At 34.1% G+C, this 18,154-nt stretch overlaps 1 protein-coding gene across 7 annotated transcripts in view; it reads right to left on the bottom strand.

The window, feature by feature from the left end:
* Window positions 1-18,154, bottom strand: part of MON2 (MON2 homolog, regulator of endosome-to-Golgi trafficking) — a 119,204-nt gene that overhangs the window by 88,164 nt on the left and 12,886 nt on the right. For 5 of the 7 annotated variants that reach the window (XM_043564776.1, XM_043564773.1, XM_043564777.1 and 2 more), the window contains exons 2-5: window positions 15,733-15,796; window positions 7,076-7,203; window positions 5,732-5,863; window positions 3,747-3,876 (exon numbers count right to left, since the gene is read on the bottom strand). In XM_043564776.1, coding sequence (XP_043420711.1) covers window positions 3,747-3,876; window positions 5,732-5,863; window positions 7,076-7,203; window positions 15,733-15,796 — 454 coding nt within the window. Of the gene's footprint in view, window positions 1-3,746; window positions 3,877-5,731; window positions 5,864-7,075; window positions 7,204-10,460; window positions 10,542-13,239; window positions 13,257-15,732; window positions 15,797-18,154 lie in introns of those variants that run through there. The other 2 variants (XM_043564779.1, XM_043564778.1) reach the window with 2 other exon arrangements.

The following is an 18,154-nucleotide window of genomic DNA, read 5'->3' as shown; positions in this document are numbered from 1 at the left end:
TTATACGCTAATAATGAAGCAACAGAAAAACAAAGAAACTGATCCCATTCACAATTGCACCAAGAAACATAAAATACCTAGGGATAAACCTAACCAAAGAAATAAAAGATCTGTATGCTGAAAACTATAGAAAGCTTATGAAGGAAATTGAAGAAGATACAAAGAAATGGAAAAACATTCCGTGCTCATGGGTTGGAAGAATAAATATTGTCAAAATGTCAAAACTACCCAAAGCTATCTACACATTCGATGCAATCCCCATCAAAATTGCACCAGCATTCTTCTCGAAGCTAGAACAAGCAATCCTAAAATTCATATGGAACCACAAAAGGCCCCGAATAGCCAAAGGAATTTTGAAGAAGAAGACCAAAGCAGGAAGCATCACAATCCCAGACTTTAGCCTCTACTACAAAGCTGTAATCCTCAAGACAGCATGGTATTGGCACAAAAACAGACACATAGACCAATATAGAATAGAAACCCCAGAACTAAACCCACAAACGTATGGCCAACTCATCTCTGACAAAGCAGGACAGAACATCCAATAGAAAAAAGACAGTCTCTTTAACAAATGGTGCTGGGAGAACTGGACAGCAACATGCAGAAGATTGAAACTAGACCACTTTCTCACACCATTCACAAAAATAAACTCAAAATGGATAAAGGACCTGAATGTGAGACAGGAAACCATCAAAACCCTAGAGGAGAAAGCAGGAAAAGACCTCTCTGACCTCAGCCGTAGTAATTTCTTACTCGACACATCCCCAAAGGCAAGGAAATTAAAAGCAAAAATGAACTACTGGGACTTTATGAAGATAAAAAGCTTCTGCACAGCAAAGGAAACAACCAACAAAACTAAAAGCAACCAATGGAATGGGAAAAGATATTTGCAAATGACATATCAGACAAAGGGCTAGTATCCATAATCTATAAAGAGCTCACCAAACTCCACACCCAAAAAACAAATAACCCAGTGAGGAAATGAGCAGAAAACATGAATAGACACTTCTCTAAAGAAGACATCCGGATGGCCAACAGGCACATGAAAAGATGCTCAACGTCGCTCCTCATCAGGGAAATGCAAATCAAAACCACACTCAGATATCACCTCACGCCAGTCAGAGTGGCCAAAATGAACAAATCAGGAGACTATAGGTGCTGGAGAGGATGTGGAGAAACGGGAACCCTCTTGCACTGTTGGTGGGAATGCAAATTGGTGCAGCCACTCTGGAAAACAGTGTGGAGGTTCCTCAAAAAATTAAAAATAGACCTACCCTATGACCCAGCAATAGCACTGCTAGGAATTTACCCAAGGGATACAGGAGCACTGATGCATAGGGCCACTTGTACCCCAATGTTCATAGCAGCACTCTCAACAATAGCCACATTGTGGAAAGAGCCTAAATGTCCATCAACTGATGAATGGATAAAGAAATTGTGGTTTATATACACAATGGACTACTACGTGGCAATGAGAAAGAATGAAATATGGCCCTTTGTAACAACGTGGATGGAACTGGAGAGTGTGATGCTAAGTGAAATAAGCCATACAGAGAAAGACAGATACCCTATGTTTTCACTCTCATGTGGATCCTGAGAAACTTAACAGAAACCCGTGGGGGAAGGGAAGGAAAAAAAATAAATAAAGAGGTTAGAGTGGGAGAGAGCCAAAGCATAAGAGACTCTTAAAAACTGAGAACTGAGAACAAACTGAGGGTTGATGGGGGGTGGGAGGGAGAGGAGGGTGGGTAATGAGTATTGACGAGGGCACCTTTTGGGATGAGCACTGGGTGTTGTATGGAAACCAATTTGACAATAAATTTCATATATTGAAAAAAAATGTAAAAAACAAAACAAAACAAAAAACTAAATAGAGAAACTGTCTCGGGGTCTTGGGAATTATTCCAGTTCCCTATGCCTTATGTGGGAAAAATAAATAAAATTTAACAACCAAAGGGGAAAAAAAAAAAAAGATGAAAAACATATGATGAATAAAGGTCATAACTTTGAAAAAAAAACCTCTTTTTATACAAAATACCATCATAATCACTCTTTACTATCTTATGAGATTTTTAAGCTTAGCATCTTTATCCATACATTTGATTTTCCCAGTCTCCCATTCCCAAACCCCTTTATTTTATGAATTTGAAATTCACATGATCTTTCCATGTGCCTTTAAATATCAAACATATAAAAGTTTACCACATGGTTAATTTCTATACCACCTCAGCATATAAAAGAGAATTAACCACTTGATCTGCCATAATTACTATGTCAGTTAATACGTATTGACTAGCTAAGAGTCAGCTAAAAAGGTGTTTCCCAACTCAGCACTTCTTTGAATACTAATAAGATATAATTTTCTGTTAATTATGACAGCCTGCTTTGAATAAGTGTTGACTTAATGAAAACTTGAAAAAAAAAACGAGGTTCTAAGTGTTTCTACCTTGTTAGAAAGTATTAAATAAGATACTGGTCTTTAGAGGCACAAAGTTAAAACCACCAATCCAGGAATCATACTCAGTTTATGAATGTATAACACACCCAAACTGGAGAACTGCCATTTTACCCTGTAAATTTACTCCTTAATATTTCAAATTCTAGAATTCCCCAGGGAGACATGCAGAAAAACCAATATACCAAAGTGGAAATACTACGATAAACAACAGATCAAGAATGCCTAAAACCAAATGTGAAAAAGCTGATCAATGGTGAACTTCAGGAAAAGTGAAGGAATAATTAGAGTAGGCAGCAAGCATTACCATCACCTACTAAGACTGCCATTTTTTTTTTTATCAGTATTACCAAAAGAACCTCAAATGAAATGACAAACTGCATTTTAAGAGTGGGGTAGGGGAAGCTATGTAAAAGGGAAAACCAGTTTAATCTTTAGTTTCTTGAGTAAATAAAGCAGATAGGTTGCTCATGATGGTAGTACCGTATGATCCTTTAAACTAATCATGGGAAAAAATTTACTTTTCATCCAATAAGGAAAATAAATGAAAAAAGCAGAATTTCTATAGCTAAAAGTTACCAAACTGTAAAAACTGTAACAGAAACAGAGCATCTTTAGCTGACTGACATGTTTCTAAGTTTTTAGACAGTTTTTTAAAATCACAAAGAAAAAGATGTTTGAAGTTACAATAAAGATACTTGATGAAGATATGAAAAGGTTAATCTTTACATTATATAAATATTCATTAACACATGTTAAAAGGCACAGACAAAAATTCACATGAGGGAAATTCACTCCTGAAAATTTACCTTAAAGAAGTAAATCAAATGGAAAAAATATGTAAGAAGACACTCAAAACAGTATTAAAATACTGAACACAATATAACTGTCCAGCAGGAAACTCGTTCATTAAATTGTAGAACAGCTACAAAATACGGTGCAACCGTTAAAACTTAAATTACAAAAATAAAAGAATGACATGAAAAATTCATAGAACATAATGTTTGGCTAAAATACATACAATGCAACAGCTGATATAAAAAAATGTGAAATTATACATAATTAGAAATAAACATGGAAAATAAAGAGCCTCTTCTTGGGATGATAGCACTGTAAGGGATTTATCTAAACTCCCACTGTCAACGTAATAATATTGTTAAAATAAATCTGTTTTTTAAAGTATTCTAGTTTTTGGATGCCTAAGTTCACAGGGCAAAGATGGAAAATAAAAAGAGGAATCAGGCAAGCAAAACCACCCACTGTGAAAAGGAAACCACTTTTATCACTCTACCTCGGTGCCGTTCGTCTTCAGCAACCATCCTCTCAAAAACAACAGTAACAACTTGTCGCACTGTAGCAGCAGCTGTATTATTTGTAATATTATCTTTTGTGAAGTGTAGTCGAAAACAAAGAACAATTGCCTAAAAGAACAATTTTCATTTAGTGTGAAAAAAGGTTGAAGAACATAATAACTATTTGTTTTATTAGAAATAACCCAAAACTAAATAATTTATGTTTGGCCGTTCCAATCACAGATACCAGAAGTCCCACCCTCTTCTCTTATACAATAAAGCCACAAAAATCCTTGGATTCTGAAATAATTCAAACTGTGTAAATATACAGCCACATAAGATTTGGTTAGATAATGTGAAACACACATTTCACAACTTGGTTCTTTTTTTTTTAAGTTTATTTATTTATTTTGAGAGAGAGAGAAAGAGCAGGGGAGGGTCAGAGAGGGAGGGAGAGAAAGAATCCCAACCAGGCTCCATGCTGTCAGCACAGAGCCTGACACAGGGCTCAAACTCATGAAACTATGAGATCATGACCTGGGCCAAAATCAAGAGTTGGCCGCTTAACCTAAGACTGTGCCACCCTGGCACCCCACAACTTGGTTCTTTTAATATATGTATAAAAATGTGTTATGCTTTTATTTCCCCAGAATGACTTGTTTTGCAAAGAACAAGTACTCAAAATTTGTTACATCACTAAGTCACTTGGAGAAATATAAATAGGCTAAACACATAAATGAATAAAATGAAAATTTTTTAAAAGAAGTCATTCTTTATTTTTAAAAATCAACTTCAGGTTAAGTTATAATTTATATACAATAAATTCTAATCCCTTAAAGTATTTAATATGATGAGTTCTTTTAGTTATATTCCCCCATGAAACTACTGCCACAATCAAGACACAAGACAGTTCCATCACCCTAAAACTCTCCTGATGCTCCTTTGCCCTCCACATACTCCTCCACGCTTGGCCCCAGTCAACCTCCTGGTTGCCTTTTTCATTACAGTAAGCTGGCATTTTCTACAAACACAGTCATCATTCAGTATGCACTGTTTTTTGCATCTGGTTTCTTTTACTTGTAATGTTTGTAAAATTCATCCATGTTGTTCTCTGTATCAGTAGTGTGTACTTTTTTATACCTGAGTAGTATTTCACAGTATAGGTATACCAATATTGTGTTTATCCATTCATCTGCTGATAGACATTTGAGATGTTTGCACTTTTTAGCCACTGTGAATAAAGCTGCTGTGAACATCAAATACAAGTCTCCGTAGAGACGTGTTTTCATTTACCTTGGATAAGTAACTAGAAGTAAAAAGGCTAGATCATATGGTAAATATAAGGTTAAACTTTTAAAGAAAATGCTAGTTTCCCAAAGTGATTTTACACACCTTACAAAATTTTACAATTTTAGACATTTTTTAATGTTTATTTTTGAGAGAGAGAGAGGCAGAGAGGGGGGTGGACAGAGGATCCAAAACGGGATCGGTGCTGACAGCAGCAAGCCCGATGCGGGGCTGGAGCTCATGAGCCATGAGATCATGACCTAAGCTGAAGTCAGATGCTCAACCGACTGAGCCACCTAAGCACTCCTACAAGTGAAATTATTTTTAAAAGGTGAGAAGGAAGAGTTCTTACAGGGAAAACTCAAAGCAATTCGGGAGAATACTGATAACCCCAAACACATTTTTTTCTCTCAGTTTCCTATTCTTCTATATTTTTCTGGTACTTTTCTCTTTTCCTATTCATGACTAAGCCTGTCAGCTATTCCCAAAGGACTCTGTTCAATCACCTTAACCTGATTTTAACTCTAACCTGAGGAAAATAAAGCATTAGTGGTTTTTTAAACATGCAATGTCCATTATCACAAGAACTACAGGGAAGTTGCTTTCAGTACAAACGGTACTAGGCTTTCCTCTTTCAGGGAGCTTATTCAAATACTGTCTCCAAAGCAATTATGAACTTTGACCACAGGTTTCCTACCTTAGAAAGTGCCTCATCATGAACTACCGTATTGGTTGTTAAAAGAACAAGAACTGTTTGAAGTAGCTTAAGTTCTTCAAGACTGTTTTCCATTAGCTGCCAAAGCATATTAATTATATTTCCAGCTGCAGTCTGTAAAATAATTATTTGAATTACTGTCAGCAAATAAAATATAAGGTTTTAGGTCCCTAAATAAGAAAAGATGTACAAATATTACCTCACTTGGAGAGAAGTTCTTGGTCATAATAACAAAACCTATGTTTCTGGATCTATAGGTCAAAACACATCTTTCAACTAATCTGAGATTTAAACTAATTTTTTCTCAAAAAATAAATTTCTTTAAAATGTACCATTTGAATATATGCAAACAGCAGCATGCAGTTCTGAGATGTCTAGTCAAAAAAATCAAAGCTCATTTCTACAATATGGGTATATTTCATGTGGACATTTATAAATATAGTCATGCAAGTTAATTGAGACTGACTACTACTGTTTCATATATTATTCCCTTTACAATGTCATAAAAAAACAAAATGCAACTCAAATTAACAAAACATTTATAAACTCAATTAAATTGGACATCATTTAGAATGCTGTATTAAAGGCAAAAGAATGTATCACTTCTATTGAAGTACCTTATGGAGTACCACAAAGTTAAAGACCATTGCACTCGAAAGCAGGATGCAGATAGACCGCTGAAATGTTTTTCAGTGTTGTACTATCATAAGGTAATTAGAAACCACTGAAATTAATGAACAACAAATTATCACTTCAGATAATATAGCAAAGTCATCATTTTTCCTTTTTAAAAATAAATATATTCTCTTATGTGGATCCTGAGAAACTTAACAGAAACCCATGGAGGAGGGGAAGGAAAAAAAAAAAGAGGTTAGAGTGGGAGAGAGCCAAAGCATAAGAGACTCTTAAAAACTGAGAACAAACTGAGGGTTGATGGGGGGTGGGAGGGAGGGGAGGGTGGGTGATGGGTATTGAGGAGGGCACCTTTTGGGATGAGCACTGGGTGTTGTATGGAAACCAATTTGACAATAAATTTCATATATTGAAAAATAAATAAATAAATAAATATATTCTCTTCAGTGATACTGATCTATAGTACTCAATGGTGTCTTCTTAGTCATGACATGACAAAATGCACTTCATCTTTATTCATTCTTCATGAGTGCTTAATAGTGAGAAAATCTGGTGATCTTTTAAAATTAAGCCATGTCCTTCAAGCACATAAATTGTTTTACATTAAATTATCAGGTATACTTCATTTTCCCCTAATGAAAACTCCCGATTTGATTCTTAAGTACACAGTTTAAATTAAGATCTTCACATTACCTCAGACACGACTTCATGGGACATGAGTCTCTGAATGGCGGCCAAACACAGCTGAGTAATCTTCGGCTCCTTGGTTCCACAACCCATTAGGAACGGCTGAACAACCTCTGAGCTGTTCTCTTTCAAAGCTTTATTCAGAACACATATAAAATAAATTATTACATCTAATTCATAAGTAGAAATACTTTTATGTATTTACAACCAGTAATAACAATCTTAATAAAAACCACTTTATGTAAAATAAATGCCAAAACAGAAATCAAATAATAAGAGTTAAAATACTTCAGACAGATATTACAGACTCTGTATCTTAACTACCCCTTAGCCTCAGCTTTCCCATGGCCTTCTCCTAGCACTGTTTTTTTGATTTTCCTTCATCTCCTGCTGCAAACTTTTTAAGGACAACTTCTCAGAAGTTCTATCCTGCCTCAGAGAAGCCCTCTATTTCTTCAAGAGTGCAGAGGGAGAATATGAATAAAAATATTCTAGAGCAGAAAAAGTAATTAAAAATAGTATATACATCATCCTCATTACCCTTCTGAATGTTCGGAATCTCCACACAATCTTATTACATGCTTTGAATTTATAGAGCCCTAATTTCTTCTTCAAGAAACAAACTCATTAAAAACAGTAACATTACTCCTTTTGTTACTAAAGCATCACTTTAAATTAATTGGATGCACATGCTATAATGCCAAATCTTAATTTAACCCCTTCTACCAAGCCAATTCTTTCAGAAGTTTTAAAGTGGTAACAAAAATCTAAGAAGTTAGAAAATGCACAAAACCAAAAATTAAATTTAAAAAGTGAAATTAAGTCAATACACACTTAATGGCTATACAGAGATGAATGAGACAGGTCTGCCACCCTCAGAGAATTTAAAAAGACAACATGGGATTCTAAGGAAAGAGAACATTAAACTTATGTGTTTGGTATATGGTTCTCAAAGGTACGAAACCCATCAATTATTTTTTGAGGTTAAGAATTGTAATGAAGACATACAAATCTGAGTTTTAACATGTCTTTCAAAAGAAATTGTTAGAAAGTCATCCACGATCACATTAAAAACGTAAAAGCAGTGTTAACATTAATTTCATCATTTAAATCCCCACCTTTTTCTCCCAAAGCTCCCATTATAGTATGCTAAATAAAGACCACAATTTCCTACACCATACTCTGCAAAGTCCTTCGGTATGCCAGCATAAATTACTGACTTAAGACAGCTAAGAGATGGCAAATATGACTGGCAAAGAACAGTGTTTCCAAAAGGGCTCCCCTTGCCTTATTTCCTTGATTTCCTAGGCATAAACGTTTTGATTCAAATCAAGACACAAGGTACCGTAACAATGTCTCAAAACATTTCTATGAATGATTAACAGAGGACAATAAAGCTCAAAAAATACTATTCTGAAGCAGTAAATATCCTACCATATTCAATCCTGCTGGAATTGCTGAAGCGTGAGGCTACCCCAACTCTGCTGAACATGCCTAGTTAGCCATTTAGCAAATAAAAGTTTTCAACAGTAACAAGTTGCATTTATCATTTTTATGATGTTAACATGTTTCTCATCTGAGTATCATAATAATCATAGAGAGTTTTTAGAGCATGATTTGGCTCAAGTGCATAGTTAAGTGGTAAAGCCACATTTTGAAAACAGGTCTTCTAACTCCTGGTTCACTGTTCTTCCCACAACATTATGCTACCACTCTTTAAGGTAAACAGCACTTAAAGCAAATCAAAGTTCAAACAGTTACAAGTATCTCAGAGGAACCAATGATCTGCACTTTCATGCTGTCTGCCTGAAGTCTTCAGGTAAATGAAGGAAAAGAAACTGTCCTCATAGAAGGAAAAAAAAAAATGTACTTTCATAGAGTCTCTGATGAAAGTGACTTCAAGACACATTCAACTGTCACACAGAAAAATCAGTGCCAATATTAATTCTGTCAATTAAACTGATACAATGCTTTATCATCACTTAGAATTGTTCCTCACAATGTCATCTATCAAGGCCATTGTATTCCCTCGTCTCTGATAACAGTCACTCTGACAGGTGTAAGGTGATATCTCACTGTGGTTTTGATGTACATTTCCCTGATGATTAATGATGTTGAGCGTCTTTGCATATACTTGTTGGTCATCTGTAGGTCTTCTTTGGAAAAATGTCTATATAGATCTTCTGCCCATTTTATAATCAGATTGTTTGGGATGCCTCACTTCTTGAAAGAGTACTTCCCTGTTGTCTCTGAGATCATCTTCTAAGCCAGTGTCACCCATTCTGCACATTTTGATGCTGGTGCTTTTGTGACCTTACCATTAAGATGTCAACAGAAAATTTCTGTACAACTAGGGTGACAGTTTAAATAGCAATTAAACTTACAAGTTATCAACAATGCACATAACTCATATGACATTAATAGTAATATGAACCTATAAACAAGTTCACATTTGCACCGTAAATGACAGCTACATACTACCTGGCCCACAATGATTGTAAGATGCCATCAACTGTAAGATGCATATCAATTTGGGCAATATTAAAATGTGAAAAAACAGTGCCTCTTAGAAAGAATAACATAAAGTGAGTTTCAGCAAAATGTTGTATATGGGGGCAGTCACAGTTACCCAGGTGTCTCAAGTTAGGATAAATTAAAATAGTATTAAAAATAATTTTTATGAATTTTATTTTAATGTAAAAACAAAGGAATCCAACATCCATCTCTTGCCTCCTTCCCATTCTTTCTCCCAGTTTATATGAGAATAAAATAATAAAAAAGGATGTTTCAATGTTATCAGAATAAATCAATAACAAAAAAAAAATACAACGTATCGATCTGTTTTGTCTTTTGAAACACAGTGTGAAAAAAATGGATCTACCATATCCAGATCACAATGCAGTAAGACAGAAATCACAACAAAAAAAAGTTAGTTTTTTTTTTTCTTCTTGTAAAAGTGATAGTAGTCTTAGGAAACAGAAATTAGCCTGCTCTTCCAATTGAGAGATAGATGCTCTTTATATACAATAATTTTAATGACATGTTATTTTAAATACAGCTTTCTATAAAAACCTTCCTATGGGCTGAGACTTTAGAAATCATGAGGAAAAAGCTATATAATGATATAAAGACATCTTGCTTTAACTATTTTTTAAACTCATTCCAGGAAATTAAGAAGAAAAGGCTCAACTCTTTTTAATCAAAACTCTCTATTTCAAATTCCTTCAAAATATAAAGACAGGCTTTTTAGGGGGTAAGGAAGAAAAATTTATTTTTTTTAACCTAAGTCCCTTAATAAATATGACTCCTTTAATAGAATAACACTGTTGGATAAATGTATTTTATTTCCAAATTTTATAACTGTGAGATCAAATGATACACTTTCACACACCTGAAAGAGGTCCAGCAGGTCCCCATATCCTAGGGGTTTCCTTGCTCTGAACAGTTTCACTGCATAATTGTAGTTTTTATCCTGGAAAGAAAGAATTAAACTAGGATACCCCACTATGAATCACATTAATGGGGGTTAATAAAAGTTTCATCATGATAAATTTTAATGGTCATTAAATAACAAATTATAATTCTTGTGAAAGAAATAAAATATGATGTAGATATGATTGCTACCCTCAAAATCCCTTAAAATTTAGTTATGGGAAAGACTGATATTTCTAACAAAATTTAAAAAAATTTAATGGTTCAAATAGTCTGAAAATACTTTAAATGAGTCAAGAATCGAAGGACAAATAAAAGTATGGGCAGTTTCACATTAAAAGCACATTATATGAAAAGGAAGGATTATTTAAAAAATGATGCTAGCTATTACAATTGGTTAGTAATTTTACAAATGAGAAAAGAATCTAGGTCCTCACATCAGTCCATATATTATTAAGAAAAAATCAAACAAAAAAACTAAAAGAAAATAAAAATGACTATCACTATGTGGAAGGAGAAGGACTTCCTAAGTGGAGAGCAACAAATCAGAAAAATTATGTTATGTAAAAATGAAAAACATCTCAATTAAAAATTAAAAGGTAAATGACCTGCAGGAAATATAAACATGATGGGAAGTTAATACCTTTGCTATAAAATAGTTCAAATAATATAAGAAAAACACAAAAACTGAAAGAAATAAATGTAAAATGAAAAAAGGAAATTTAATAACCTCAAAGGAAAATGTTCAATATTAAAAAGAAGTATCAATTAAAATAAGAAGTCATTTACCTGTTCAATTCCCAAAAACATTTTTTAAAACAATAATCAGGCAAGGATGTTATAAAAATACACTCACCTATTACTGCTAAAGGCATAAACTTTTATCAGAAAGCACTGTGGTAACAAATTCCAAGAACCTGTTCATACCCTGTGATTTAATAATTTAATTGCTAGAAATGTACCTTAAAAAAATAATTCTAAATACTGAAACATGCCTCACATAAAGGAATGGTTAATAAGCTACAATCACTGGCTAAAAAATATTATGAAGCAATTAAAAAAATACAAAAGATACCATCAAAAAAAGTATTTATGATATAATAAAAGGCAGAATACAAATTAAAGTTTTTAAAAGTTTAAAAAAAATCCAAGGAAAAAAGAATAAATAAGAACACATTATACCATAGAGAAACTATGTAATCTCTCTCACCCACTAGGTTAACTTGCACACAGGGCATTAGTTACAGCCCCCTCGGTCTTCTAGCCTGGATTATAGACACCACCTACCAACAGACCTCTACTTTACTGATGGTACATTGAAATACACCTTGCACACTGCTGGGCGAGTTTACATAAAAACGTTAAAATGAATGTGTCACTTCCTTGATTCAAACTCCTTCCATCCAGCAGCTCAGAAAGCCACACAATGGCAATACCTGAATAGTGTATCCACATAGACCACACTGTTTTATACCTCATATATTTAAGTAATCTGCTTTACTTTCCACTTCTATACCTTACTTGTTGGGCTAACTCCTTTTTAAGCTTTGAGACTCAGCTTAAGATTCCCAGACTGGGTTGGGTGCCTGCCTTCTCTATGTTCTCATAATAAATAAGCCTGTCTATGCTTCCATCTTGGCATTTACCACCACACTATGAAAATTCTCCATTTAAAGTCTGTCTCCTTCATTCTTCTGTTATCTGGCTGATATGAATGAAGTATGACAAAATTCATCTACTTGAATCATCATAACATGTAAAATTATGGCAAAGACTGAAAAGTAGAAAAACACACTAGAGGTAGCACTGACAGACTTACTCACATTTTGGAATGACTCACTCACTATTGGCCTGCGCTAAATGAGGGCTTACTATTTCCTATGTAATGTGCTAACTTCTAGCAATATAAGGAGAATAAGATATTGATCCTGACCTCAGGAAGTATGTCCTCTAGAAGAAAAAATTTCTGGCAAAGGACTTCAAAAGGCAAATGGAATGAAAGGCAGGCACAAACACACTTTTCAAGTATATTTCTTATATTTCCATATAGACTATAGGTGAGTTACACTACTCATCTTTGTATTTCTTCCAGTGATTCTTACATAATTCTTTCCTTATTAAGAATATATTATGATATATTCTCTAGATATTTGTAAAATATCACAAGCATATGTATTGCTAAAATAGAAAATACTAAATAAAATCAGCAGATAAATTACCTTTTAACATCAGAAAAAAATTCCAAAGTATATTGTTCATTGCTACTTAAAGATGTTTTAGTAACAAGACCATGGGGATATGAAAAAGATGAGGGAAACTGTGTGAGAAAAGAACACAAATCATACACAGTGATCATCTACGTACAAATTCTATTTGTATACTGACTGTGGCTGAAAGCAGCCATAGGTAGATGTAACCACTACGGTTCTGAATATGGGTTAAACACAATTGTAAGATATCACAACCTCGTTGGTTTCCTTGTTTCAAATATTCAAAAACAGATTCTCTGTTTATGTAATTTTTGTATAACACAAGCCTTCTCAGTCAATTTCAAGTATACCGTAAGCTGGCTTAATAAAAACATTTGTAATATATGGTAGTCAAGTGTCAGGTTAAGGCATTTGGCCTCGTAAGTGAAGAACTGGATGTTGCTATCTCTCATTTGCAGAGTTTTATCTTGAAAGGAAAAGGAAATGTGGAGATAATGATCTGTATATTTGAATCAATGCTGACATTACCTGGCATAGCATTCCCACTTATGTCAGCATTCATGACAGCAGTGAAAACAAAGAAAAATAAACATTAAAGGAGGATGCTTAAGAGAAGGGGAGATGTAAAGCAAAGATTTATTCTGCAATGTAAATAACCTTCCCTTGGAAAATAAATCTCAGAAAACTAAAATTGGCTAGAAATCTGTGCTAAGTATCACTGATCAGACTAGTTGATCCTAATTAAGGATTCTGATTTTTATAGCAACCCTTTGTATTTTTGGAATATGTAGAGATATCTGAGAATTCAATATCCCATTTCATTTGAGATTCCTCCATTGTTTGATATCTTTAACATCCATGAGAGCACAAAAGTAGTAATTTACAGTCCCTACCACCATAGAGAAGTAAACACTTCTCAGGAAATGAAATTTTTTAAAAAGTCAACTAAAAATTGTTTTTAGTGTTAACTATACTCTAAGCATTTTAGAAACTATATATTGACTAAACTCTTTCCTTGTTCTTAAGAGCCCTTGATTTTCAAGATGCTAGTGGTCTAAAAATGTATACATTTTAAAGTATCAGTTGTTATACTTGGTAAAAAATGCTAGGAAATAGTGAAAATGCTAATACAGTCCTCAAGTACATGGCCCTAGAAACTATGGACATTAAAGCATGAACTATTAATTGTATGCGCATAAAGATTTGTTTTAGTTTGAATACAGCTAATTGAATTAAAATGCAATTAATAGCCCCCTATATATTAAACGCATACTGAGACAAAATTTTTCTTACTCCTCAAGATTAACCAATTAGACACCTTACTTTAGTATAGAACTCTGCACCAGACAGCAATCCTCTGAAGAAATCAGTCTCTTTTTAAAATTTTCCATCAACTACAGACCCAATGAAAACTTCCACTGTTGGAGAAATGATTAAGGACTAACCATGATATTAGCAATTATGGTAGCAAAAGTTATTATCTGTAAGGATATTCTAATACACCTGGCCAACTTAAAAATATCCAGATCATAATTTATCTTTAAACATTAATGTCCTCACAGTTGCTAAATCCACCCAACATGCATCTCCCAAACCCACTAGCCCACCCTCCCAATCCAACCACACCTACCTTTGCCTTTACCCACCACTTTCACTATACCCCTTCTCAAAATGCACACAGAGCATTATTCAACGCTGTGAATAATGTTATGAAACTATATGGTGTTTTGACACAATGTTCAAAATCAGAGAAGAAGCTGTGAGAAACAGATGCAACACAGGAGAGCTCACCCTATGGGCACATGTCCAGCAAAGCTGCAAGCCTAAGTGAAATCCGCCTTCCACCCTTAAACTGCCCCCCAAAAGTCTTCATTTCATTTTGTAATAGTCTTTGAAATTCCACCAATTAGAGCTTTTCTGGTATCCTTTTTTAAAAATGTAAAGAGATTTATGAGAGTTAGAGAGATTCGTCACTATTTGGATTTTGGGTAAATTAACTTAATAGGACTATTTTTCTCCTGTAACCAGCTGAGACTAATAGCACCTCTGGAGCTGGAAATGCAGAACAAAGAATCAGTGAAGTAAGCAATGGTTAAGTATAAACACCTGGGAGGAAGGGGCTAGTGTGGAAACCTCACATTATCACGGCAGCGTACTGTAGCAGGAAGAACATGCCCTGGATTCTCAACAGCCAGGGACCTCAGTCTAGTTCCACCATTTATCATATGACCTTAGTCAAGTAACTTAATCTCTTTGCATCTCGATTTGCTCTACTATAACATAAAAACATTTCCCCACAAGGTTGTCTTTTATAAGACAAAGTGGCACGAATGTCTCACATGTAACAGATTCTCAGAAAATCCAGTTTCCTTCTTTTCCATGTTCATTACAGAGGCAAGAACAAGAAGGCACCAAAAAAAAGTAACGAGTAGACTATCAAAAGAGTGCCAAAGACAACTCTTAAAATTCCTCCTTGAAAACCAGGTTCAATCACGAGAATGTAAGAAAACATTTTCTTCTTTCTTCCACCCTACTCCCACTCTTTCTTCATGACCATACTGTCTTAGTCCTACGATTCAAAACTCATATAGTACTACTAAATTTATAATACTACGCTATCACCTGTTTATATTATACTAAAGATAAAATAGATCTTGGAAGGTGGACTGAGAACCAACCTTCTATTCAATTCAATACAACAAATATTAATTGAATGCCTTTTATGGGTAAGGTGTGTTTTAGGTGACTGAGAAGAGGTGGAGGAGAATGCAAATCCTTGCCTGTAAGGAGTTAGTAGTTTAAAGCTTTCTAATTTCAGAGAATTTTATAACATTCATCCTTGGCAAACCCAATTAGTTCATAAGTTAGGGACTTTTACATATTATTTATCATAAATAGCATGCTAGGGCACAGAGGACAGGCTACAGAAAACTGATGGCTGTTTTTTGTTGTTTTACAGTGTGCACTTTTACTATTAGTGAAATTTTCATTAATTGTTGAATTTTTAATGCAAAAAATTACCTGCCAAAATTTCGGTGTTTCGTGCAGCTATTGTTTTAACTTTTATTATTCCTGATTCAGCAGCCTGTAAGAATAAAAATAATTAGAACATAAAACTTACTATCAACATGGATTAGCTAGGGAAAGAAATATATATGATCACTGTTACTTTTATTTACAAAACTTCAAATACTAAAGCCTAGTAGTGCCATATACATTATAGGTCGTAAAATATGATTCATTTGATTGTTCACACGCAAGCTCGGCACTACAGCACGTCGCCCTTCTCTGCCTAAGGCACATCTAATCCTTCATGAATTGAAGTGTTCATAAAATATAAAAATAATAAACAGAAACAAAGCCTAATAAAAAAATTAGGTTTCTCTTCCCCATTTCATACCTCCTCCGACCATTAAAAAAAAAAAAAAAAAAAAGCCAAACACTGCAAAATCCAGTAAAACCTTTTTGGATTCAAAGACACTGAATAACCAAGAACTTTATTATTACTTTTAGTTTACATTTTTTAAACAACCATTAGATTTTTATAAGGTACCTAAAACGCTTCACGAGAAGTATGTTTAGTGGGCAGTATTTGGAAGTTATATAGCATTTTACAAAATGCCACAGAACTGTGCTGTCCAATACAGTAGCCATTAAGCACTTTATGTGAGGTTAGTCTGAACTCAGCTGTATTCTAAGTATAAAATACACAGATTTTGAAGACTTAATATGGAAAAGAAATGCAAACTATCCCTTAAATATTTGCACTGATTAAATGTTGAAATAATATTTTGAACATATTGGGTTAAATTATATATTATTAAAATTAAATGCCCCTGTTTCTTTTTACTTTTTTAATGCAATTTAAAATTACACATATGGATTACATCTGTGGTCCACATTTTATTTCTATTGGACAGTGCTGGCATATAACACTGATATATAACTTCCATCATAGAAGCTCAGAACATTTTTACTAGCAAGAACCATGCCTATTTTATACTTATACTGGTCTCCAAAAATAATATATCAATATTCATAAACTATATATCTAAGTTGTCCTATTAATTTGCTTGCTACTTGTTCATTTATTTTGTTATCTCTTATTGATTACTAAGGGACAAGTGGTAGCAGGTTCTAAAGGTTTAAAAATATTAATGTCCTGTGGGTTCTTAGCTTGAGTACCAGTGGATTAAAATAAATAACACATTGTAGGTTATCCTATGTATAGCGGACCTTCGTCATTTTGTTGGCTTCCAAGCATGTGAAGCCCTTGCCTGTGTCTAGAGATTTCCCAACTTCATGAGTTTAGCAAGATGAGTAAGCAAGTGGAACTTATCTCCCACTATTAAAAATTGAAAATGCCAGATACCTGGCTTTCCCACATGGCCTGGCAGCTTCTTCTAATCCAAACAGACACACCTACCAGGGATTTTGAATATGGAGGCTAATGGCAAAGAAAAGCAGAAACAAGACAGAATTCTTTCTGATGACAGCAGTAAACTTCACTTCTGCTTAAACCAGCCAGTCAGCTTTCACTGCTCACAACCAAGAAGGCCTTAGTTCTACAACTTTAAGAAATGGAAATGTCCCAAATTAAATTAATATGGCTACAAGCAGAAATATAGTCAAAATAAATTACTTCAGGGAAAGATTACTGATTTTCTGATAATTTGCGGGGAGTACATATCAGAGACACCAGCAGCTTAAAAAAATCCTTGATGCCCAGGTTGCAATATATTCCAAGGAATGCCAGCGGGAGCTGGCATCAGTATTTTTTCAAATCTTCAGGTGAGTCCAATATGCAACAAAATTTAGGAGACAGTTGCAATAACGTAGGCAAAAGATGATGGTGGATAAGCCCAAGGTAATAGTGACTGAGATGGTAAGAAGTCAGATTCTGAACACATTTTAGATGTACAAACCATAGCACATTTATAATAAAGATTTGGAGAAAGAAAAATCAGACAAAACAAATACAAAATTCAAGGACACTGAAATTATTATCTATACTTTGTTATACTCACATATCTCATCTCAAACTCTGTTGGGTTTGTTACAGGGCCATTCTGTGGTCACTGAGATTTCTTCTGCCATGATTTTCAAGTTCTCCCCATCTTCACTATAACCATAGGTACCCCATATATGTTCAAATTCAATATTTCTTTCTGCTTCATTTTCAACAAAAATTGATCACACTGAACCATCATCATAAATAGCAATGTCATTTGTCCTGACTTTCTGGAATTCTAGCCAGCCTGACCTTCTTAACAGTTTCCAAAATCAGTCCTATGGCATGCTAGATTAGTATCTAGATGTCAGTAAAAGATTTCAGATTTGCCAAACACTGTTTTGATTTCTTGAGATTAATTAAGAGTTGACCCATGTCTATATCATAAATAAGTACAAATAAGTATAAATAAATAAGTTGTAAGGAGTATAA

The sequence above is a fragment of the Prionailurus bengalensis genome, chromosome B4 (genome assembly GCF_016509475.1).
Source record: "Prionailurus bengalensis isolate Pbe53 chromosome B4, Fcat_Pben_1.1_paternal_pri, whole genome shotgun sequence".
NCBI classification, from domain to species: Eukaryota; Metazoa; Chordata; class Mammalia; order Carnivora; family Felidae; genus Prionailurus; species Prionailurus bengalensis.
Note: the sequence above shows the minus strand (reverse complement) of the source record. Positions and strands in the feature narration are given on the sequence as shown.